General features: G+C 41.0%; 3 protein-coding genes across 4 annotated transcripts in view; 2 read left to right on the forward strand and 1 right to left on the reverse strand.

Moving 5' to 3' along the window:
• LOC145451895 (thyroid peroxidase-like) overlaps window positions 1-21,942 on the forward strand; it is a 30,842-nt gene extending 8,900 nt beyond the window's left edge. The window contains exons 7-19 of the mRNA XM_080330116.1: window positions 1,651-1,806; window positions 3,046-3,133; window positions 4,746-4,851; window positions 8,816-8,980; window positions 9,898-10,163; window positions 10,728-10,816; window positions 12,174-12,352; window positions 12,629-12,785; window positions 13,496-13,661; window positions 18,653-18,811; window positions 19,061-19,194; window positions 19,254-19,354; window positions 19,932-21,942. Of these exons, the coding sequence (XP_080186242.1) occupies window positions 1,651-1,806; window positions 3,046-3,133; window positions 4,746-4,851; window positions 8,816-8,980; window positions 9,898-10,163; window positions 10,728-10,816; window positions 12,174-12,352; window positions 12,629-12,785; window positions 13,496-13,661; window positions 18,653-18,811; window positions 19,061-19,194; window positions 19,254-19,354; window positions 19,932-20,046 (1,881 nt within the window). The 3' untranslated portion in view covers window positions 20,047-21,942. The remainder of the gene's footprint in view (window positions 1-1,650; window positions 1,807-3,045; window positions 3,134-4,745; window positions 4,852-8,815; window positions 8,981-9,897; window positions 10,164-10,727; window positions 10,817-12,173; window positions 12,353-12,628; window positions 12,786-13,495; window positions 13,662-18,652; window positions 18,812-19,060; window positions 19,195-19,253; window positions 19,355-19,931) is intronic.
• Window positions 6,089-26,406, forward strand: part of LOC145451903 (CTP synthase 2-like) — a 54,925-nt gene continuing 34,607 nt past the window's right edge. The window contains exon 1 of the mRNA XM_080330127.1: window positions 6,089-6,099. The gene's annotated coding sequence lies outside the window, so the exon portion shown is untranslated. The remainder of the gene's footprint in view (window positions 6,100-26,406) is intronic.
• LOC145451917 (uncharacterized) lies at window positions 6,647-7,884 on the reverse strand. 2 transcript variants are annotated; one of them, XR_013919125.1, is made up of 2 exons: window positions 6,947-7,884; window positions 6,647-6,867 (listed from the first exon to the last, which is right to left on the reverse strand). XR_013919125.1 is itself a non-coding variant. In XM_080330138.1 (2 exons), exons 1-2 carry the CDS (start codon window positions 7,318-7,320, stop codon window positions 6,683-6,685), a joined length of 381 nt encoding a protein of 126 aa, XP_080186264.1. In that variant the 5' UTR covers window positions 7,321-7,884; the 3' UTR covers window positions 6,647-6,682. The 2 variants fall into 2 exon arrangements, 1 of the variants encoding a protein (XP_080186264.1); XM_080330138.1 differs by having other exon boundaries at window positions 7,125-7,884.

A 26,406-nucleotide genomic window follows, 5' to 3' on the forward strand; every position in this document is an offset into this window, starting at 1 on the left:
TAATTGCAAATGCTTCACTGAATTCAGAGTATATCCCGGTCTGAACACGGTTACAGGGGAAGTAAAAGACAAAATATCAATGTTTAAAGGGGTTTCTCGCGTTATCTAGCAATATATGCTTCATTATTCGAGCAATTTGTATCATAGGCATCTAGGGACGTGGTTCTCAGCGACCTGTCCATGCTAACATTCTTGCCGGTCCGCCAAATACATCGCGATGTTAGATCTCATTGTAAAATACAAAAAGTTGTACACGTGTCAATCAACTAGGAAAACAAAACACTATATCTAATTTTGAATAAATTTTGAAATTTGGAACGTTTTTATCCGCATCGTGTCATGCATGGCCTAGGGCCTAGGCCAGGGGCGGGCAACTTCTCCAGTCGGCGGGCCGGATATATGTAAATTAAGCACTTGGCGGGCCGGCTTGTTGAATCGACACATTCGCCCATTTATCCACATTCCACATATACAAGGTGTAAATCGTATTTAATGAATGTATGTTACCGACATCAATGTCACTTCAAAGCCTTTTCTCGCCCATAATGACGAATGCAATGTGGATTCGAGAACAGCATTGTCATACAGGCGCCGCCATGTCTGCTTCTCTCTGATCAATCAACACACGATGCAATCACTAATGGAGATTTCAAGGCGTTCGATAAGCCCGGTACCCCAAATTTACCAAGATATCAATTCATTAGGGCTGAGTAGATGACGAGATAGCGTCGTTGTTCAACTGTGTGGCCTATTTTATCTTGATATTGAATTCATGCGGACCGCGGCTTCTACGACATTTGAAAATTGGCCCGCAACCCGTTTTGAGTTGGCGACCCCTGGCAAAAGTAGGAAATATCGGCCTGGTATAAATGATCATTGTAGTCGACAAACGCCATGATTACCACAAACGATATTTGGGTTGAGTACATCATAAATGCGGATAATGCAAGTCTTCCCGCTTCAGCAAACTTACGCGAAAGCTCCACTCTCGCACACTGCGCAGTGCCTATGCATGTATATAATAACATACAGTCACTAAAATTTGAAGTAGTAAGCAAGTAGCGGGGAATCTCGTCAGACTGTAGCACTTCGCGGGCCGTATATTGCCCGCCCCTGGCCTAGGCCATAGGCCATGTGTCATGATATAAAGTTCATTATCATCTTTGGCGTTAGCGTACATCAAAATTCTGCAACTGTTGTACCATACTGTATAGTAGCCTACGACTCGTTTAAGACCAGTTATATGTTGTCGTTATTTGTGGTGACTGATATTATTTATCGTTCTTGGGTGCCTGCCGACTTGTTGCACAGCGCACTTGTAGGCTAGTTATATATGATTGGCAGGAAGTCTTTTTTAAAGAAAATTCATTAGATTTCGACAGTTGTGTTTTTCGGCATTCGGAAGTATAATAGAGGCTAGCAAACAACAAGGCCCCAGCTCTTTTGCATTTTGAATGTTCACCAGTTCGCGAAATTTGTTTTGAAGGTTTAAGGATCCCCAGGTTGAGAACCACTGATCTGGGTAGCTTATCATGGTATGTATGTCCGACTGTCCGAGTTTGTTGATGCAAATTCTTCTGTTTTTTTAGTCTTGTGCTTGAACTTAGTTCGAAAATTTCAAGTTCACACTGATTTCGGTCTTTCCCGCAGATCCCAGGCGATGATCCACGGATAACAACGGCGGATTGTATGCCCTTCTTCCGGTCGGCTGCGGTCTGCGGTACGGGAGAAACGGCCGCATTTTTTGACAGCGTGGCTCCCCGGGAACAAATCAATGCGGTCACCTCTTACGTCGACGCCAGCACGGTGAGTGTAATCGGATTATGCTACACGGGCGGTACTATTACGCAGCATCTTTACGTCGGCGTGTTATCTCGGTCAAGGTTTGCTGCGGGATTCCGGGTTATACCTCATTGAATCTGAAAGAAATGCCGACCGTTTATGGCGCCAACACCTTTGTGTAAACAAATGCTTATTCTTAAAAATGATATAACGATGGGCTTTTGTCATTGCTGAGCGCACCCCAATCGAATCGTGTTTTGACAGAATTGGTTTAGCTGATTAATGGCAGATTATGACTATTCTCCTTACATTTTGCAAACTTCTCTAATTCCACAACAGACGATACAGCAACCCGTACTACAGTGGTTTAATTTCGAACAATATGTCTATGGTTAATTTGGTTATGGGTCACTCGCCATGTTAAATCGCCCCAGTGAACGGGCTACATTGATTTTATATTGTTAGTTAGTGCACATTACCCCCCAAAAGGTGATGCAGGTAAACAGAAGCTATATGCTTCACCTCTTCGGTATATTGCTATATCAAAGGTATATCTGGCTCATGTTCACAGACTGATATTGGTGTGAAAGAAAATTTTGCACGAAAAGGTGCCCATGACCAATGATGACAATGATGATTTGTACTTACCCTTGGGAAATTGAAAATGTCGTCCGATGACGCGTAAATGTCCTCCATTTTGGCAATTCGTCCTATTTTACAGCTTTTACAGCCAGGCTTATGGACAGGGTCAACTGAAAATCGGCATCAATGACGCGAAATAGGTAGTGCGGTCGTTCGAGCGGGCCATTGAAGAGTCGAATCAGAGTGATGGCCGTTTTTTTAGTCAACACCACTGAAGTACCGTAAATAGGGGGTAATCTGGGAGTTGGATTAAAGTAGTGACATTTTTTTTAGTCAATACGATAGCAGTATAGGTGAAAAGCGGGTGAATCGGAAGTCGAATCGGAAGGATTACTATTTTTTAGTGAACATCACAGAAGTATCGTAAAAAAGTGGGTAATGCGGGAGTCGAGTTAAAGTGATGATAATGTTTTGGTCAACACAACAAGATTTGCAGTAATATTTCAAAATCAGCTCTTTTCAATTTATGATTTTTAAAAAGTGTCCACCTTACCGGATTCCAAAATATGGTAATCCTACCATATGGTGGCGGAAATCGTTGGAATACACGATTCGCGTTTATATAGTGTGTATCAAAACTATTGTGGTGTTAAATTCAACAGCCGGTTATCATCCTTGCAGGTTTATGGTAGCACCGACTCTCTCGCCATGGCAATTCGAAACACCGAGACGGACGAAGGACTAATGAAAGTCAACGACAGATTCGACGGTATATATATATATATGAAATTGATATTGACAAATATGACATTGACGCCACGTTAAAACATTGGGGATAATTGATTTGTAAAATCAATATCGCTATGTACATAGGCTATTTGTGTCAATTATAGATTATATTCTCGATATGCAGCGCTATATCACCCAAATATTGCGTGGCGCAATATAACTAGGTATAAATCACAATTGTGCGTCGCTTTCTGTCTTTGTTTTGTATGAGAGGTATTCGCTTGAACTATATGTTGGCCTACTTCATAACGTACGCACAACCGCACCCATGCTACCGTGGGTTGTGGGTGAAATAGCGAGGTTAAAGCAAATGTTTTAGTAACAAAATTAAAATCAACAATATCAATAAAGTAAACGTCATTAAGCTGCTAGAACTAAATTTTGCCACCTATAGCAAGCAGGCATACTAACAAATGATGACTATTGCTTTTTTTGTACCTAAAAAAGGAAGATTTTGACATAAAAATCAAAATTTCGACATATTTTTACCTTAAAAAACTTAATTTCGACCTAACCTATGCAAATTAGGTGTTTTCCCACATTCTATACTAGAATTGTACTACTTATTTCATTTCTGGTTGGAACTGTCCGTTCTTACGAAGTAGTTTGGCCTGAAAAAACTTTTTTGACTCAAAAACTGACAAATTGTTACATGAAAAACTCTATTTTAACGAAATCTGACCCTATGAAGAATTCCAGTATTTTCTTCACGTATTATGGTAGAAATAATTAAAGTTTGTTGTAGTACAACGAAAGATACTTACATTCTCGGGTAGAAAGTGTCTGTCTTTACTAAGTAGTTTGTCAAGAATGGAAACTGCTGCTGACAATGGTGTCTACATCATAATTTTTCATCATGCGCTTCTTGATATAAGAACCATGCTATGCCCACGCAGTCTTGCTTCAATTAGGATATTGCAGTACGTGGAGCATAACACCATGTCAACCTATTTGTTTTATTTGAATGTTTATGCTTCACAATGAGCAGACGACGGCCCGTCTACAACGGTAGGCCTATAAAGTAGGCTACAAGCTGTAAAATGTCAAATGATAAGTTCACCGACAGTGCAAAATCTACGATATACAACCGAAATGCGGGTTGCAAAAAAAAATTTGACTTTGTGAAAGATTTTGACATTTTTTGTCCTAACGCAACAATTTTGACTAAATTTTAACTTTTTTTTGACATAACAAAATAATCGCCCTAAATTAATGACCAACACTACACCGTAAACGACAATCGTGTATTTCGCCGATTTCTGCTGTATAGGTCAGAGTGCGCAAATCCGGTAAACGGCATTTTCAGGTTCAAGATTTTGTTTTCACATGCCTTCCAGTGGGTAGAAACAAGTCAAATATACCAAGTCTTATCGAGACATAGACATATCCCTGGGGCGGAGTGCACCACCCCTAGAAGGCACACAAAAGTGACACATGCACGTAAATGTAAACCCAATGCACCCCAGGGATATATCTCCGTAAGGTTTGGGTGCGAAAGCAAAAGTTTGTTCCAGAACGTGCTGATATCCTGATATACACCAACCATGCATTCAAAGTGTACGAAATTGTGCGATGTGTTCCACTTAATTTAGACGAAGGCCGGGAATATCTACCATTCAATCCGGCGAACCCGTGCGTGCAAGATCCGTCCGATGCAAGCGGCGAACAAATTCCGTGCTTCCACGCTGGCGATGGCAGGTATGAGAGCGACTGCTAACGGGATCGTGGAATCCATAGACGTGATACTTCCATACCGAGCTGCGAACAGAGGTGATCAAAGTAGTCCTCAAGTAGAAGTAACGCTGAAAATTGCTACTTAACTACAAGTAGAAGTAGCAAACAATATCAAAACTACTTCAAGTGGAAGTCGTAAATGAAACGTTTGAAACGTACTCAAGAAGATAGCATCAAAACGTATAGGTTTGGTTGAGGGCTGCATAAGTTTAGAAGGTAATCTTAGGACGGGTGGCACAGATGCCGGTCAATCCGTGATGGCCGATTAAAGTTCAGTGATCGACCTGCTTCCGTTGCACAGATGAAGATTATCCACTAATCGGAGAATTTTAATCGGCCAAATTTGAACCGCCGAATGAGGTATCTTAGAAGCTTAATCGACTATTTGATGCCCTAACATGTCTCGCAGATCAGCCCGAACTTATCGCCAGGTGACCTTGCTGGCGGATTAGATTATCCCCGATTAAGGCGATTGGAGATTACTTTTCGATCGGCATCTGTGCAATCCACCCTAACGCAAAATAACTAATGACTGGGGCGATTTTATTGACATGTTGAATTAAGTCACGGTGTGTCATCAGCAGTGTACGCACAACCAACAACTGCTGCTGTTGAGCGTTATTTCTCCATTCTTGGCAAGCTACTTAGTAAGGACAGACAGAAAGGTATCCTTTCGTTGTAGGTTGTACTACAACAAATTTTAACGATTTCTACCATAATACGTGATGTAACTACTGGAATTCTTCATAGGGCCAGATTTCGTTAAAATCAAAGTTTTTTCAGGTTATAATTTGTCAGTTTTCTATTAGTCAAAAACGTTTCTTCAGGCCAAACTATTTCGTATAGACAGACGGTTCCAACCAGAAATGAAGATAAGTAGTAGAAATTTACCATTATGTGCGAAAACACCTAATTTACATACGTGAGGTCAAAATTGGGTTGAAATTATTTTTTTAGGTCAAAAATTTTAAAAATCTTGAATTTTTAGGTAAAAAAATCGACCTACTAATACCCAAACGAATCTGTAGATGGAATATTCGTAAATACATTCAGTTATCCTGATATTTTACTATTTCACGAGGCTCTTACGACGATTGCACTCATAAAAGTGATGCGAACACACCCGAGAACTAATTTCTACTTTTCAAAATCCAAATTGTAAAAAGTAAACTGTATAAGCTGTACTGGAATTAGTCTAACAATATAACGACTTGAGCAGAGATGGTCAAAGTAGTAATCGCCGGTACTCAAGTAGAAGTCGAAGTAACGCAGTCAATTTCTAATGCAGCTTAAAAAACTGAAAACTCCCAGTAGAAGTTGAACTACTTGGTTACTGACCAGTAGGGTTGTTCAGAATTGATCGACTTTCAAAATGTCGTGGTTTTCAGTCCGATTCCCATGCCTTATACCATAAAAACATATTCTAGGTACTTTTTTTCGTAATTCATCCCTTGCATCCGTGTGCACATTGAGCTGGAATAATATCGGCTAAAAATAGTGGATTCCCCTAAAATTTGAGTGTCGCTATTCGGACTAGGCTAGTAAAACGTCATATATAAGCTGGTTTTATGTAGCTATTGCGGTTGGAGTGCTACATAACCTCACTATAGAAAGTATTGTCAGTTCAGGACACCATTTTCATGTCCCACACTGCCTTAGAACTCCTCAAAACTGCCTAAGACTGATAGTCATTTTGTTGGATCACCTATCCTACACTCCTCAACCCTACCCGAGATTGTTCATCAATTGCCGGGATCACCACGTGCAAGAATACAACTGTAAATGTATCATTCACTCACAGCCACATTATAAACATCACATTGTTCAAAGGAAACGAAACAAAAAGGCAAAGAAACAGATCAACTTGGCAAATACTACTTAAATCAGGTCCGGATGAAATGGTTGCTTTAGAGAAATCGGCATATCTGTTCCCGTTATCTTCCACGGCTTGTAAGAGGCTCGCTCGCTGTTCTTTGTCATCTGTTTTGAAAGCATCAAAGTCGGTATTCAATTTCACCAAACGCTCTGCTGCGCCGTTAACTATTTCAACGCTACTCACAAATTCTTGAGCAGTCACGAAATGCGAATCAGTATGCCATTCCGAAACTGGAAGACTAAACCAATCATGTTCGACATGTATAGCATTGGATAGAAACCATGATTCCGGTTCAATTAAAGCAACCATACTCATTGACTCAGAGACAGAGTCAGAGATTAGACTCAGAGGTATAGCCTACCTCTGCGAAATTGTTCAAGGATTGGCATTTGCAGCAATTTAGCAGCCATCGCTTCCTTCACTTTGTCAGGAATCTTTGGTTTAGCCGAGAACATTGTTGATACCACCGTTTCCTCGGTGAGATGCCAATGATGTTCTCGCATCTTTTTATATGCCCCATCAGCAACTGTGAAATCGCACAATGAAAAGTCTGTCATGCCATGAAGGAATTTGAGATCAATATACTGTGCGTCACATGTATTACCAGTTTTCAACCAAGCTGGGACATAAAACAGGGCAACTTTCTAATGAACTCTTCAGAATAGCCCATTTGCTCTCTCCACATGAACATTTTTGACAGTACAGCACTTGACTCATCCACCCAGTGCTATTAGTAGCACCAGGCTTGCGAAAACGATTATCAATATATTGGGCAGCTACAATCGCCAAGGTGCCTGTTGCACATTTTCTGTAGGCATTTATTATCAAGACTTCTTTCTGCTTTCCATTATATGGCTTCATCAGTGGAATTATTTCTTGCTTAGCTTCATCAGCTTTGATCGCCAACCAGCTGCATTCATCAAACTGAAGTGTTTTAGAGCTTCTTAATTGATCAATATCTTTCCACTTCTTGGAAGGTATTAAAATCTGTGTTTTCAGGGCCTGTGGTCGCAGATCCAAACACACTTCACTTCCAGACCTCCCCGGATGACTAGTTCATAAATATGATGGCGACAAGCAGAAGTAGAAAGTAGAAAACTTTCCTGTTTATCAATTCTTCAAGTAACTAAAACCGCACCTTTATTTTTTCCATTGTTTGAGGGTGTTGTGTCAAACACAAGAGCTCTGGTATTATTTGTTAAATTATAAAGTTCCAGCAGTTCAAATGACAGATCAGCCTGTGCTTTTCCTGTAACACTCTCCAGAGTTCGATTGCCAAGAAGTTTGCCTTTCTCAAATGCGTTGGAATACGCAGACTATGCCAGCACTGCCAAGGCCTCAAATTTCCCTCCGAAACGACTTCTAGTGAGCTTTGCATCCCAGTGCAATGCAATGTGCCAAGTTGATCTGTTTCTTTGCCTTTTTGTTTCGTTTCCTTTGAACAATGTGATGTTTATAATGTGGCTGTGAGTGAATGATACATTTACAGTTGTATTCTTGCACGTGGTGATCCCGGCAATTGATGAACAATCTCGGGTAGGGTTGAGGAGTGTAGGATAGGTGATCCAACAAAATGACTATCAGTCTTAGGCAGTTTTGAGGAGTTCTAAGGCAGTGTGGGACATGAAAATGGTGTCCTGAACTGACAATACTTTCTATAGTGAGGTTATGTAGCACTCCAACCGCAATAGCTACATAAAACCAGCTTATATATGACGTTTTACTAGCCTAGTCCGAATAGCGACACTCAAATTTTAGGGGAATCCACTATTTTTAGCCGATATTATTCCAGCTCAATGTGCACACGGATGCAAGCGATGAATTACGAAAAAAAGTACCTAGAATATGTTTTTATGGTATAAGGCATGGGAATCGGACTGAAAACCACGACATTTTGAAAGTCGATCAATTCTGAACAACCCTACTGACCACCTTTGCAATTACGTATAGGTAGCGCAAGTAGAAAAAGCCTATTTGTGTAATCCGAAAGAGTAGAAGTACTTCTTAGCTGACCACCTCTGGCTGCTAACCCGTAGCTTGCGTTTCTCGCAGGGTGTCAGAACACTCGACTCTCTCCGGGATTCACACGTTGTGGGTGAGAGAACACAACAGACTGGCGCGAGCGCTGAAGGAATTGAACCCACACTGGAATGGCGAAGTGCTGTATCAAGAGGCAAGGAAAATCGTTGGTTCTCTGCATCAAGTGGTACATTACAGGTGTGTGTAATAGCGAGGACGCTTCAACAACATTGCGCCTATAGGAGTACAGAGTCTGGGTATAGGTTATTAACACACATAAGTGTTTAATAGGGCTCTTCAAAAATGACTTTTCATCTCAAATCGTACTGGCTACTTGATAAAATTGTTAGGTTACCTAATTTAAGCCTACACACAAAATTTGGATCAATTCCAGCCAGTAACCGCGTTGCTACAGGGGAAGAAAGTTACCTCTCCTGTAGCAAAGCGGTTACTGGCTGGAATTGAACCAAATTTTGTGTGTAGGCTTAAATTAGGTAACCCAACAATTTTATCAAGTAGCCAGTACGATTTGAGAAAAAAGTCATTTTTGAAGAGCCCTGTTCAAAGTGTAGTCGGCATTGCTACTGGAATAGATTAGAAGTAATGTAGTCAATTTCTATTACTCAATTATAAGTACAAATAGCAATTTCCAAGTCATGCTCTAACTACTTCAAGCGGAAGTAGAAAATTAGCGGTTTGAAAACTACTAGAGTAGCTAAATAGCTTCTAAATGTACATTTGGTCGAGGTGTCGCTTACTTTTGGTGGTAAATAGAAGGTCGGCTTATTTCCAAATTACAAGATAGGTCGGAAGGTCGTAGCGGCAATAATTTTCGAAAATATATTGGACTACTAGGACTAGGGGCCACTTCGCCTTTTTTATGATAATTTGACCCGCAACAGTGATACAAATCAATCCAAAAAGTGCTTACTACTTCACAAAAACCAAGGTATAAAAATTTAGTATAGTTTTGCGTCAAAATTGTTGGGTAAAAGTGGGATTGTAAACATGAGCAAGCAACGAAAGTAGACAAAACTTACTTGATTACTCCTGAAAGTACAGGTATACCTCGTTACTGTTTGCTTCTGATAACCTGACAGGTCGTAATTTCACAGGGAGTACGTTCCCAAAATTATCGGAACCAGGGGACTGGAAATATTGGGAGAGTACAACGGCTATGATCCGCAAACGGACCCAACGATATCGAACGTGTTCGCCACCGCCGCCTTTCGATTCGGGCACGTCACCATCGCGCCGATGTTCCGACGCCTGGGCGAAGATTATGAGGAACACCCGCAGTTCAGAAATATTCTGCTGCATCGAGCGTTTTTCTCGCCCTGGCGTATTATCAAGGAGGGTGGACTAGACCCTATTTTTAGAGGTAAATACAAACATAGATTTGCTGCAGGACAACAAGCCTTATATCTATATCTACTATACATGAGTTAAAATTAATTGACTTGTATTGTACTCATTATGGCATTGTCATCTCTTACGTTACAATCGGAAAATAGGACCGTATGCATTAAGTGATTCTTGCTTTCGACCATATCATTTGGTTTGAGGTGCGGCAGTCACGGCCCTGAGTGTTGTATGATATATATCCATAGTATTCACATTATTTGCTAACAGGATATGACTTTTCGCTCCTTTAGAATCAAATTTGTGCCAGTTCCAGTGTATGATATGTGGATAGGGGTCGTTATCTCGTGTGCTAGCCCTATGCGGAGGTGGTCAATGTAGTCATTGCTTACAATCGAGCACGTGTAGTAACTACTACATGTCTCTGCTAAGTGGATAATGCCACTTGAAGTATTTTTATGTTGTAAAGTACTACTTTTACTTGTTAGGAAGTATAAATTTACGGCGTTATTTCTACTTCCACTTCAGTGGCAACTCTGACTACTTTGAAATCGTCTGTTTAGTTGTGTCTAATGCGTTTCAGGACTAATCGGGAAGCCAGCGAAACTCGTAACTCCGACGCAAATCATGCACGAGGAGCTGAGGGAAAAGCTGTTCCAATTGCAGAACCAAGTGAGCCTACTAAATTATCTTTTATGTCCCCGGATATATTCGCCGATATCTCTGATATCCCCTATATCAGATCCAGAGGTGGTCAGTAACGAAGTACTGCTACTTTTTAAAAGTACTCACGTAGTTTTCCTCTACTTTTAATACTTACTCCAGTAGATCTGATTTTTTCTATTTCTACTTCTACTTCGTAATATTTTGTGATCTACTTCCTTACTTTTCGCTATTTTCAGCTTGTCAAGTAGAGGTAGTTTAATCCCCCAATACGAAAGATAGCCTGAGGAATTTCGGGGCTGTTTTCGCGGAGTGCCAACATTTAATATTCATTAAAGTCAAGCAAAGCCCAGAAATATTGCTGCGCTTCGCGCACAGCAGTTATGGAGTGTCAAATATGTTTTCACGAAAGTATCAATGAATGTTATTTAGGTACCGGATTGCTTGATTCCGCTCAAACTGCATTGTCGCCCATATCAAATATTTCATCACAGTAAATATGGTCCACCATAAGATTTGAAACTACCGTTTCGCAATCCAGCAATTATCTATCATATCGTAATCTAGCAGCCCATGACGTGTCCTGCTAATCTGGAAAATGCGGCTTTTTTTAAACGTTACACGTGTTTTAGCGGATCACCTTTGAAGCTTTATGGACAAAAGACATGAAATATATTTTCCGCTTTTTAGAAGTTGGATTAAATTTCACTTTCAATTCTGAGTAGCCTATCGTACTTTGAGTTCCAATTACTTTCAGTTCTTTTGTCTGCAGAACATACATGTTGAAGCATAAAAGCAAGTGTATAGTAATGCTACACTAAATATAAATTTTACAACCATAATATTTGTTATTAACGTATACTAATCGCGCAAAGTGTTGAAACCATATCCGATACAACTTCTCCGTATTACTCTTCACCTAAACTTGGGGCCCTATAATATGGGGTCGGGCGCCATGCCATGATATTCTCTAAAACGGGGTTTTCTAGTAAACAAAGGGTTCGTATCGCATTTTCCTATCAATACTATAATTTTCATTCCATGATGCGAAAGAATGCTTAATTGCTTATTCTGTCGAAAATTGATACCTCCAGGGACATGCATCGATATATACGAATCAAGCTCTCTGCACCTTCCGCATAGCTCAATTTGCAGCTTTTGACTGTCCTCGCTAACGAATTAAGACTGTTTTCAAAACTATTTACTTACTTGAGTAGATTTAAAGTCAATCAATTGTACTTCTACTTCAAGTAGTTTTAGGTGGCTTACGGAAGAAGTACTTCTACTCATAATTGATTAGACTTTTTTCGCCGTTACTTCTACTTCTACTTGAGTAGCTTACTTGACTACTTTGACCACCTCTCAGATCGCGTTGGACCTCGCGTCACTCAATCTTCAACGGGGGAGAGACCACGCCCTCCCGCTTTACAACGATTGGAGAGAGTTTTGCAATTTGTCCCGCGTGAGTAACTTCAGCGAGGTAGCTTCGGATATCGGAGACGCTCAAGTACGACGAAAGCTAGAGGAGCTGTACGGCCACCCCGGGTAGGCTCACTTGTGTTTTATTGAAGATTTGGCAACCAAGTGCCGAGAAGGTTTTCAATGGCGGGATAATACTTGAAGCTGAATGTACGGCTTGTTATAGTCGAATTACCTAGGTGCTCCATAAAAAAGAACTCTGATAAAAAAAAGAATGAATGACCAAATAAGTTCCTCAATGTAGACTTTGCGATTTAATAGGGAGCGATTCATATAAAATATTCCTTACAAAACTACCCCAGTAAACGCAACCCTATAACAATCTCAATGTATGTTTCGCAGCAATATCGATCTGTGGTTGGCGGGACTCGTAGAAGATCTGGTGAACGATTCTCGAGTTGGTCCCACATTCATGTGCCTGTTGGCCAAGCAATTCAAGTATCAGCGAGATGGAGACCGCTTTTTCTACATGAATGATGGAGTACACACAGAACAGCAGGTGAGACCGCGTGAAATAAATTAGAATGAAATATTTATGGTGGATTTGGATTGTTTTGTTGAGACGACCAATGTAATGAGTATGCAGGTTTTGTTACCATACCGTTGATAGAAGTTGAAGGAGTCTGAAACATAGCAATATTAGCAGTGCAAGTAGCCTAAATCGCTAACCAGGTATCACTGCTCCCACCTAAATGAGAGTTATTATTTCCACTTATTAAATCAACCTTGAATTCCACGACCAAACTTGAGAAATGAAGCTCTTATCATGGAGGTCGATGTATATTAATAAGTGGTGTAAACGAAGGAATGTCCAGGATACAACAAAGCAAAATAGGACGTGGAAATAGGTTTTAAAATAGTCGCTGCATGTGGTTATAGAGGACATATACCTACACAAAGAAGGGGAATAAGTCCAAGAACTACAGTGAACACACGTAACAGCGTAAATCGCAATTACCAGACAGTGAGCCAACTGAACAAAAGATGTTACACGCAATCAAAGTTTATAAATTGCTAATTGCTTGATAATTACTAGTAGGCCTACTGCAGATTACTGCAAGAACATTCTTTATAACTAGTTGGTTTTTATTTTTACCAATGCATCGGCTGCACCCTTACAATGTGATCCGAAACTTTTTTCAATTCACGCATAACAAATCTGTGGTACGTAAGTTATAATGAGGGTGACCCGAATTCAAATGTTCTCAGCGGGACGCCTTGAATAATGTCAGACTGGCGAATGTGTTATGCGCCAACACGGGCTTAACGAGGGTTCAAAGTGACGCATTCAGAATGGCGTCATTCCCTGACGAATTTGAGGACTGCGACGATCTGCCGCCTCTCGATTTGGAGCCGTGGAGGGAAAGTCCCGAGGGTAAGTCCATGCAATATTTACCTGTAACTATAGAAATTAAACATGGAACGGCAGCGACCGATTTTGCAGCTTCGTTACGCTTCGCCAAGGCTGGAGTGGAGAATTGTTTTGCGTAAGCGACTGTAGGACTTCTGGCAATCCAAAAGCTATCTTCCCGAGCGCAGAAATTATTATTGAATCTGGTCTTGATCGAAAGCTACTGTTGCACCGATTCCGAAAATATAAATTAAAATATTGATCAGGCATTGATCCACCTAGAATCCGTCCTCCAAGTCTGAAATATCGGCATCGTCCGAACAATAGGAGAGTCGCAACGGGTCCTTGTTATGGCCATTGTGTTGCGGTTACCCGATTGTTCTGAACAATGCCGATATTTCAGACTTGGAGGACAGATTCTAGGTCAGGGGTGGGCAAACTTTTGAGCTCGCGGGCCGCATTCAATATCTGAATCCATTCGCGGGCCGCACTATATAAAATTGGGATTATAAACCAAAACGCAATATGGGTATTTGATTATAGTGAGGACAAGAAGATAATATATATGCTTATTTAAAACAATCTAAACATTGCTTTGATGATATCGTATACACGCGTCAGAAACAGTGGCGAGATTTCATAGGCTGGTCGACCTCACTAACCAATTTGTCAATGAAAGTATAGGTTGTCCCGATTCTTAGAACAGGAATGAAATTTAAATCTGTGAGCAGCGATCCGTTCATAGATTTGCTAATTCCTCCTTTGGATCAGTTCCAGGACACACAATACTAACAGCATCATAACCATGTTAGCTTCAAAAACGCTTCTACTATGTGTAGATAAAATATAAATACCCTAATTCTGCGCACACAGAGAACGAATCTACCTAAGGCACGCGCGAATCGTTTTTTATAAGCACATCACCGAAATAATTAAAACTGGATTGGCCAATCTGTAATTAATTATACACAAGTAATCTGAATTATGTAAATCTCGTTTAGGATTTCTGTGATGTTTAGCAGTTGAAACCTTTCAACCTGCGTGAGCCTTGAGATCGGGGATGTCGCGCCAGAAATTAAACATAAGAAATGATATACGAAGTATTCACCTTAGTACAGTGGTTCTCAAACTTTTTAAGACACGCCACCCCCCCCCGTATGATGGTAAAAGAGCTCAGGTCCCCCTTATTCTTCATTTCACAAAACGCAACCGATGCTAGCAAACCTAACGGATAGTTATATGGCATGGAAGGTAACGACTGTGGATGAGAGATTTTGAAATATGAAGTTCTGACAAAAAATAGAGAGTAACCAGTAATAATGGGAAGGCGATCGCGCGAAGCGCGAATTTTTTTTTTAGTTGAGCTCAGCTTTGCGCTTATCTTCAGATGATTTCACCCCCTCAAGGGGGGTGCGCCCCCAGTTTGAGAACCACTGCCCTAGGATAATCATAGTGAAATATACTAAGAGAAATTTAATCAAAGCCCAGCTTTAATTCGATTTTTAGTACGCATTTTATCAATATTTTTATTAATTTTCTTTATACTCTCGCGGGCCGCACAGAACGGTGTGGAGGGCCGCATGCGGCCCGCGGGCCGTAGTTTGCCCACCCCTGTTCTAGGTGGATCAATGCCTGATCAATATTTTAATTTATATTTTCGGAATCGGTGCAACAGTAGCTTTCGATCAAGACCAGATTCAGTAATTTCTGCGCTCGGGAAGATAGCTTTTGGGTTGCCAGAAATCCTACAGACGCTTACGCAAAACAATTCTCCACTCCAGCCTCAGCGAAGCGGAACGAAGCTGCAAAATCGATCGTTGCCGTTCCATGTTTAATTTCTATACTCTAACTCTTCTTAGTCAATCATGTTTATAATACGATCACCGATGGTTAGTGACGGGGCAATTCCTCTTTTTCGAAGTACTCAAGTAGGCTTTGTGTACTTGCGCTACTTACTCAAGTGACTATACTTTTAGACTAAAAAGCCACTTCAACTAAAGTCAGCACGGCTGACTTTTTACACTTTGCGTTTTGAAAATTATAGAATGCAGATAAGTTTGCATCTCTTTTACGAGTACAATGGTCGTACTGTGCTCCTGTGTCATGGTAACTGAATAAATTTCCAAGATTCCGCTTATATTTGTAGTCTCGTTTGTCATTTTGACAATTTTGACCGATCAAGATAGCGTAATTGTGAAGCGTCCGGCTTTCTGATCGGTAGGTCGTGGGTTCGATCCAGGCGGGGTCAGACCAAAGACTTTGATTAGTCACACGGGTATCCATGTCTTTCCCGCTAGGCGCTCATGCAGTACTGGGATAGCATGGAGGGGAGGTGTCAGTGTTGGGGTCAAGTCACTACCTTCGAGTCACGAGTCATCTCGAGTCATTGCAGATTTTGACTCGAGTCAAGTCAAGTCGATCGATTTTCAAAGGTGACTCGAGTCAAGTCAAGTCACTCGTTTTTTGGAGGTGACTCGAGTCAAGTCGAGTCAAGTCAAGTCAAGTCAAGTCACGAGTCAAGTCACAATTCAAGTCAAATTGAATTTTCGAAGTATGAGTGATGATTCACAGTCATTACATTTTGCTAGCTGTGTGAAAGACGGATTAATTGATCATTTATCTTGAATGAAATAACAGATATCTAGTTAAATATGCATGCAAAAAGACGTTGGATCTCGCATGTACACGTAGAACTGGTAATAAAATACGTCAGTAATTGTACAGCTACAGGCTACAGTCAGTTATTATCAGCCAAAATATAGGACCTAATACGAAGCTTCGAGAAGTTGAAACAAACAAATTGATATGGTACAATAGCCCAGTGCTCTTCAACCGGGGTTGTCGTACACCCTAGGGTGTACCAGAATTTGTAAAGGGTGTACCACTCGGATGGGGTGTACAGGGGTGTACCAGATCCGAATTACAATGAGCCGATGGCTAGCTATCACAAAGGCAGGTTTATGGGTCAGTACAGGTTGACGCACAGGTTAATGAGCAATATGGTACAATGTTATCTCAAGCGTAATACTGTACACCGCTTGATTGTGATGTCATAAGCAAATATTTCTCCTATTCATTTAGCCGTCGGTATTAGACCAATGGTTTCGTTTGGTGTTGGAAAGTATGCAGTTAACAAACATGTGTTCAGCTAGTAGTCATTTGTCTTTTTAGTGATTTTTGAGGAAACCGCCGCGATAGCTCAGACTTCTTGAATCGGTACTTCCTACCCGACGTTAATAAATAGGCCTACCGCAATGCACATAAATGAAGTGACGTTGCCAGCCAGGGTCGAAACAGATTCCATGTTGAAATCGAAACCCTTTTGTTTTAAAATGCCGCTTTTATGTCCAATATTTCGCCATACATTCGCAATTTAGTATTTTGTTATTAGTGATGCAAATTAGCGACAATAGACTGTGTACAGCGGCATACAATCTGAGGTTACTGACATCTCTTGCAGCCCATGTGCTACTATGGACTGTGTGTGGTGTGGGGCAGGCCTGATACGCAGTAGGTTGGTGCGCCTGCTATCATCGCTGATCTGAATTACCGCTTCTGCAGCAGTAGCTTTACCTACTCTCTCCCGAATACTGTTACATTTAGGTTTATTATCGTTCGTAATGTCATGCTGTTTTGGGGCTGACACGAAATAAATTCCAATTTGCGTGGCGGGCGGCCTAACTGGCTGCGAATAGACTCTGTGACCAAATACTGTTTTATTCAAATCCAAATTTTTTGACGGCAATAACTCCGCTTCTACTGGTTGGAATTGAACCAAATTTGAAGAACATCATTTTTATAGACAACCTAATACTTTCATGGGATGAACAGAAAAATTTCACACTTTTCGTGATTTATTTTTATATAATAAATAGAAACTTTCTTCTCCCGTAGCCATGCGGCTACTGGTAGGAATTGAACCAAATTTGGTGTGTAGGCTTAAGTTAGGTAACCTAACAATTTTATCAAGTAGCCAGTACGATTTGAGGAAAAAAGTCATTTCTGAAGATCCCTAATGAACAGGGTGTACGAGTTTTGAGCAAACGTTAAAAGGGTGTACCACGTCGAAAAAGGTTGAAGAGCACTGCAATAGCCTACACTACCAATCTACACACCCGTGAGAATTTAAACGCGCAAACTATACTTGTTCGATTTAAATCATACAAGATGGTTGGTAAATGTGAGCACTGCGCAACGTAAGCATCGAGTCGTCTAAGGAACAGAGGCACATTGCTATTTAGATTAATCTTCTACTACTACTTCGACAACGTAAGCTGTGATCGTTTAGTTTGCGGTCAATTTATTTGTGATCTAACAATGGATGATAGTGTAACGTAGAATCAGGGAATGACTATGGTTTCTTTCACAAGTGACACCGGCGTATCTCGAACAATCCGAACATAGGTACACAAGATACAGTGATTTATTCGACACCGTTTACTTGATGACTTGAAATTGACTCGTTAATTTTGCTCCGAGTCACGAGTCAAAGGACATTTTTGAAGCTCCGAGTCAAGTCAAGTCAAGTCATTTTTCCAAAGCGACTCGAGTCAAGTCATACGAAAAAGTTGACTCGAGTCAAGTCATGACTCGAGTCATCCCAACACTGGGTGGTGTAAGACTTCGAAAGCCCTACATAGCTGTATCTGCACCTTCCTTGTCCAGCGGCATATGCACAGATCGTGTGTATGTCTATCATGAGTCCTTTCCTTTTGCGTTCGCCGTGAAGGTTCATTCTTAAATTTCGACAGTATATATATAGCCACCTCCGACCATCGGCTTAGTGTATGCGACCCCTCGGCCAAATCTACCTTTTAAAAGCGGGCTAATTTTCAAGCATTCCATTTTCACTTCCATCTGAAGTAGTTTTGAAATGTCTTGGAATCGCTAGTCCTTTGCAGTTGAGTATAAATTTATGGCATTACATCAACACCAGAGTAGCAATGCTGACATTGTCCATGTTCATCACCCCTGGTTAGGACACGATATTTGCTTATCAACGTATTTGTTTGTAGTTGGATCTTGCGGACGACCGGAAGATATCGAAAACGGCTTTTGGTCAATATGCGAGGACTCCGTGATATACTACTGCAATTCCGGATTCCGTCTTGTCGGCTCAAACGAAGTCACTTGCGCGTCTGGTAGTTTCAGCGCTGACCCGCCAACCTGCGAAGGTATACAACACCTTGGGAAGTTTTGCCCAATTCACGCGTTGCAATTGTAGATAGATGAAAGACATCCACGGGAAGAGAGGGGACCAGTAACAATGTGCTGATGCACTATACTTACTTAAAAGAATGTGCTACCGTGTGTAAAGTAAAAATTGCTACTCGTAAATAATTTACGGTTTACTTCTACTTCTACTTCGACTTCTACTTGATTAGCAACACTGACTATACTTTGTCCACCTCTTTTGAATCCAGATAACAACGAATGCGACAGCAATGACGACAACGGCTGCGAAGATATGTGCATGAACACCGAAGGTAGCTACAGTTGCGGCTGTAACGAAGGCAGGCAGCTAGGATCCGACGGAAAATCGTGCATGGATTTGGAAGTAAGACTATGGCCAATTGCAAATCCGACTCCGGATAAATGGGAACTCTTGTTGTGCAGATCGAGGAAATAAACGCAGTCGCTATCGCGGTCGGAGTTGTGCTGGGAGTAGCGGTGTTCGTGGCATTAGTTGGCCTGGCAATTATGGCTTTCAAATACATGTAAGTAAACCAGTAGGCCTGTGTCATTTCGGCAGCGGCGATAAACAAACACACTTCACGCTGGGCGAAACGTTCGATATTGTCATCTCCGGTCGCTGAAATGTCTCATGTGCCTGTTGAAAACCCGTATTGGGGCCTATTATACCAGCATTCGGAAGGGGCTTAAGAAAGTGCTGTTTCCGCCCTGGATATAGGGCGTACGAGAAACATTTCATGACAGCTCAAGGGTGCTAAAAAGGTCAAGAAACACTGCCTTAGGAAATAAGTCACATTTATGACATTGTCTCCTCTGCTTCTATCAATGAATTATCGAAAAGGGTATTTCTAGTCACCGGCCCAGAGACATGCTTTCGGGCAGTTGGGAATGGAATAAATATTGTATCTATATACTTGTTATGAATTGCAACGGCCTGAATGTACATTTGGGCTCGCCTGAATACTCTGAAACATTTTAATAACATGAAATGCGTTGCAGTAAATTCCGTCGAAGTAATAAAATGCTGATGATGATATTGGTTACACTATAACAGACTATAACTAACGTGTGGGATTACGGCGCAGTTCCTTTGTGTTTTAGAAGCCTTAAAGAAAGCATGCCACCGAATTCGAGGTATCCGATCGACAACAGTTTCGGAAGCGGTAGTATCAGTTCCGGTGTTGACAACCCGATGGCTGTTGCTGAAAAAATGTAGCGTACATATGATCGCTTTCAGCCTTATACCCCGGGATAGAATATATGCAATCCAAAAATTACTTTCAAATCATTCATTCATATCTTCCAAGCTTGTATTGTACTAAACTAAACCATCTTTGTTAATCCATCTTCTAACCAAAACATTACTTTCCATATATCTATATATCGATATTTATGTGTTATTTGTTATACAGTCTTCTGTCATCTCCCTTTGTATGCCCCTGACTGAAACCATGTTTATTTGTTTGTTTGATTGTCTGTTAGTATTTCTTCGATCGACTATAGATAACTAACCTACGGATAGATACGCAACACCCGTCGTCACGCTTGCTTGCCCGCAGGAAATTACTGCTCAGCAATCTGAACGCAGCATAATTGCTAATCCCATAGCCGATGACCTGAGCGCTCAAATTGAATATAGTTGATCTTATTTGAAAGCTACTGTCGCACTGATTTCGAAAATATGCAATAAAATCTGATCAGGGCAGCTGAACCCACTCAAAATTCACCTCAAAGTTTGAAAATCTGCATTGTTGTAAACAATCGCAACCATGCAAGGCCTATTGTTATGGTCATTGTGCTGCGTTTCTGCCATTGTTAGCAACAATGCCGATTTTCAGACTTTGAAGGCTATTTCGAGCTGGTTTCATTCCCTTAATGAACTTTTAATGTAGATTTTCAGAATCAACGCGACAGTAGCTTTCAAATAAGATCAACTCTATTTAATTTGAGCTCTCAGGTCGTAAGCTATGGGATTAGCAATTATGCTGCGTTCAGATGGCTGAGCACTAATTTCTTCCGGGCAAGAGAGCGTGACGACGGCTGTTGCGTATCTATCCGTAGCTTAGTTATCTATAGATCGGCGCACCTGCTCTCAGGGCTTTTATGCATTGCACACTGCATTTGCAATGAGGTCAGTGATGTGGAACCTCAATAACCACTGACGCGTAGAAAAACTAGATTCGAAACTTCATTTCATATACTGCCACTCGCTTTGCGCCTATTTCCCACGCCATGCTGAATTGTCTACCTTTCTAAGGAGTCAGTTTGCAGCCTGCTTATGCTGGACATATGGCATCGTGATGCTCGTTCACGTTTTGATCCGGAGGTCTTTCTCCCTTGAGTGAATTGAACGACATTCGCAGTGACATCAGATAAGAGTCTATTATGACGATACGTCACGTTAAACGCTAAGATTATGGGAGCATATATTTCAACTAGCCAATCATGCGGATATAATGTTCCAAATTCAGTGATACGAATAGGCTGCCCAGCGATAATATGCACTGTAAACACATGGGTAGATATGTGTATTTTACAGATTTCCGCCATAGGTTGTAAATCGGCACTTGATTGTACAAAAATTTGCTTTCTCATCCATTCCACTTGGTGAAAATGAGTCAAATACACTGGTCATTATCGAGATATGCTCAGGGGTGTAGTGGGTTCTGTTTGTATATTATGTACTCTGTTTTTATCTTCCTCTTGTAGTGATCTACATACAGAATCTGCCTCACTCCTGAAATGAATCTCCATAAGAATTGCTACTTATAGCTATTAGCATCTGTTAAATTGTAATGTGAGGTTTGGATATATATGGCTTATATGTGTAAGCCGGCGTGTTTGCGACCGCAACCAAGATATATGGTGGTCCAGCAAGGACATTGCTGCTCACTGCTCTGGTGCACCTGTTCCATGTGTAAGGCTTATATGTTTATTGTTAGAAAACATTATACAACACCGTGTGTGCTGACTGTGTCATCCGTTATCCTCATCCAATTACAGAATCATGCCCCTTCCTTGCAGTTCTTTCGTGTATGAATTCGATACTGTGAAAGACACTGTGGAACTGTAAGGACAATCATGTACCAAATACATGCACTTTGTTATTGTATCGCTGTGTATTGATTTGTGAAGTGGGTGGATTCAACATGTGACCCGAAAGGAAAATTGTATGGCCCGCGAAGTGCCTAATTTGAATGGTGTGTAGCCCTGGAAATAACAATTTTTGCTAACGGCAACGCATATATTGACCGATAGTCTATGAGTGGTTCTCAACCGGGGGTCCACGAAGCATTTTCAGGGAGTCCACGAAACCTCCAAATTTGTAACGTGATAGAAAACCTAATTTTTACTTTTTTTTTTCAATTAGAAAAAGCATGAGACAGTTTTGCTTCATGATTGCTAAAACTTTAGGAGGTAGTGACTTGATCCCAACGCTGGTCCAGGTCCACACCATATATGACACTATGGTGCAATCCTTAATTAATATTTCAAGGCGTTCGATGAGCCCGGTACCCCAAATATTTACCAAGATATCCATTCATTAGGGTTGAGTACATGGTTTTCTCGCAAGTTTCAAGATGCAAGATGTCGCCCGCAACGAGATTTTGTCCGGCCCGCGGACAGTTTCCCGTCTTACATGATAATGTGGCCCGCGGCCCAGTCTGCCGATATTCCCCACTACTTGCATAAACGTCAAATTTTAGTGACTGTATGTTATTATATAGGTGTGCGCACTGCGCAGCGTGCGAGAACGGAGCTTACGCGTAAGTTCGTCGAAGCGAGAAGACTTGCATTATCGGCATTTACGATGTACTCAACCCTAATGAATTGGAATCTTGGTAAATTTTGGGTACCGGGCTTGTCAAACGCTTTGAAATCTTAATTAAGGATTGCACCGTGATTTAGTTGATCAGAGAGAAGCAGACATGGCGGCGCCTGTATGACAATGCTGTTCTCAAATCCACATTGCATTGTCATCGTCGGCGAGAGATGGCTCTGAAGTTGCTGTCGATAAAATATATTCATTAAATACGATTTATTCCTTGTTTATATGCGTGAATAATGTATCCTTCCAGCAATCCGGCCCGCCAAGTACTTAATTTTCCTATATCCGGCTCGCTGACTGGAGAAGTTTTCCGCCCCTGCTCCATAAGAATATCATCGCATTTCCGGTACATTGGCATGAGACATGCAAGTTTGAAGTAAATACTCTCCAAATAATCTATAATATAGGCGCACCCATAAAATATCCCAGCTACAGGCGATCAATACTGTAGCGATCTGCGTGATTATTAGTACAGTATTTGGTTGAGGTTAGCGTGGCGAGAATTTCAAACTATATCTACCCCACTCCCAGATCTATAATCCTAATGTGAGATCGTTTGAAATATGACCAATAAGATATCTCGCTATGTAAATAGTATAAATGTGCGGACAATATTTCAGAAGAAATGTAATTATCAATCACATTGAGCAATTAGTACGTTGCATCATGATTGCTTGAAAGCTGTCGTCACTCAAGGAATGAGGTAGTTGGAGTAGCCCACATTACCAATTATTGCTTCACACGATACACTTTGCTCGGAGACGTCGCGTCTAGACTCAATAGAATATCGGATCAACAGTGGCGGCTCGTGACAATATCGGGTGGTGGGGCAAGGGCTGCAAGCGACTTTTTATCAAGATGACGTCACAATGGTGTTTTCCAACGTAAACAAGTAACTTGGTGGTACTATAGAGACTGCCTCTATAGTGGTACGGACTACGGTAACACGAACTTCTCGACAACAGTGATTTTAACGAATGTGCCGCGAGAGGTCTGCCGGTGAGCTGTGACTTGAAGTGTGTTAACTGCGTAAACGGCGTACGGAACAAAGATTCGACACGGTTCATGTTCGCACTATACCTGACTAATTATCTGCAGAAATGGAAATGACTATAACTCGAGAGATTGCGTAAGCCTAACTGGAAAGGTCAACGAGTTCGGACATATACGCAATTGTTATCTCATAGATTGGACATGGACATGTCATATTGAGTCCAAAACATAATTCTGAAAAACTACGGATAGCAGCCTCGGAAATTCGGTCCCGGTACAAGGCTGTTCAAAAATAACTTTTTTTTCCGGATTCCAGCCATTCACTGATTAAATTGTCAGGTTGCCACAACAAAGGCTGCACACCAAATTTGGTTCAATTCGAACATGTCTAAGCGTCCGCAGAGCCAATTAAAATTTTTAATTTACTACGTAAAATTAAAAAAAAAAAATTTCAAATTTTTCTCTCAACCCCATGAAAATGTTGAGATGTCTTCAAAGACCATGCAAATGAAATTTGAGTCAATTCCAACCAGTAGAAACGGAGTTATTTGAGTTTTTCGTTGATAATTCTCGGATTATCCACCAATCAAGGATAATTGGAGAATTATCAACGAAAAACTCCAATAACTCCACTTCTACTAGTCCGAATTGAGTCAAATTTTATTTGCATCGTCTCTGAAGACAGCTCAACAATTTCATGGGGTTGACAGAAAAATTTGAAAAATTTTTTTTTTCAATTTTCCTGTATAAATTAAAAATTTTAATTGGATCCGCGGAGCCCTATACTTGTTAGAATTGAACCAAATTTGGTGTGCAGCGTTTTTTAAGGTAACCTGACGATTTAATCGGTGAACGGCTGGAATCCGGAAAAAAAAGTTATTTTTGAACAGCCCGGGTACAGCATAGGAGATTTTGGCCTTGAGGCTGGAGACTGTCACACGACACATACGGCTTACGGTCTAGTGTCTATATGTCTGCTGCAAAATCGCCTTTGGAAAATAAATTACCGAATAAATACATGGATGAAAGTCGAAAACTTGGTATACACTGTTACATGAAATCACCGAGAAGTAGCCTCATGACCGTTTTCGGTATGGTTCACTGTCAAAATTAATACGAACAGACCAACACCGAATTTTGCGTAAAATTTACTGAGGAATAGGCTGATCAAGCGAGCAGCTGTTATCCGCCATCGAAAACGAAACAGCTATCGCGCTTGACAGGGGTTGTAATTGTAAGCAAATGGCCTGAAGGCCACAATTTCACGGTGAAATTGACATTGGAGAATATAAAATAAAAGTAAATATTTGAATGCAAACCGAGGATGTTAGTAAACTGTTTCATGATATCATCATCTTATCACTTATCTCAGTATGGAACACAGTTAGCGTTAACACAGATACACCGGCTTTTGCGTGAAATCCGCAATGCGTTAGGTAGGCTAAGTGTCAGATCAGCGCACATCTCTACCATACTCGACCTTGATAACCAAATTGCTGCCCTAATCATTGAGTGCCAACCTTGAGACTTGGCACAGCTTTCGATACTAAAATCAAGACATACCATGCAAAAGCTCATGACGGATCTAGGTAAGGAGCATCGTTAAAATCAGTGGAGACCAATACCGGCTTTGCGTAAAATATGTTTGCGATATATGACGAGTCAGCTCTCACTCGACTTAGGAAATGAAATTACCACTAACACAGTACAGTGAAAAACTTGAAACTTGGTACAGCGTTCGATACTAACATTAAGACTTACCGTACCAAATGTCATGACCGATCTCGGTATGGAACATCGTCAAAATCAATGGATACCAATACCGGCTTTTGAGTAAAATCTGTTTGCGAAACATGATGGATCAGCGCACACTCAACTTTGGAAACGGAATTACTACCCTAAACTTCAAGTAGAAACCCTGAAACTTGGGACAGTGTTGAATACCACCATCTCGACATGACAAACCAAGTTTCAAGAATTATCATGGTGTGAAACACCATCAAAATCGACCTATACCAGCAAAGGTCGACTAAACGCATATGACGGTAACCGAGTTCAGATATAGATACGATTGTTACATCACACCTTAAGGGCGACTAGGCTATGTTGCCCCGGTTGCTCGGTAATTTTATGAATAGGAGAGAGTAAATCACTGTTTCTTTATTGTGCGCGGTTTTAAGAGAATAGACAGTGAAAGCTTGTTATGAACGCTACCGGGGCATGCCCCGGCTAGGCATTCGCAAAGCGAAAACACGAAGAGAATTCGATTTTCGCAGAGACTTCCCTGTATATGGGCATTTACAAGCGAAAGGACAAGAAGAATACGATTTTTGCTGTGATTTTGGTATATATAGATTGCTGTTCGTCTATAAATGGTAAAGAACTGTTATTGAACAGAATTTTAGGTGGGGCAATGCCCCAGTTGCCCTATAGGACGAGCCGCCACTGCGGATCAACATTACTGTTGTCATTATTACATCACAAAATCATGTCATTCCAAGTGCTCCTAAAACCGTTGCAAAAGCGTGTATTTGTTCTTACACAGCATTCAATAGTTCACGCTCACACATAACAAAAGCGACCGTATATTCCGTGAACAGCGATCAACGTACGCTTCATGAAGCTTGAAAGATCACGATAAAATGTAAAATGTATAAAACATTTAAGTATGGAAGTATGGAAATGTCGTTCCATACCATAGATCAGACCTGGGCAAAGTGCGGCCCGCGAAGCTATTCTGTGCAGCCCGCGAAA

Source organism: Botryllus schlosseri, chromosome 12 (genome assembly GCF_051294905.1).
Source record: "Botryllus schlosseri isolate E-star chromosome 12, Bs_hap1, whole genome shotgun sequence".
Classification (NCBI taxonomy): domain Eukaryota; kingdom Metazoa; phylum Chordata; class Ascidiacea; order Stolidobranchia; family Styelidae; genus Botryllus; species Botryllus schlosseri.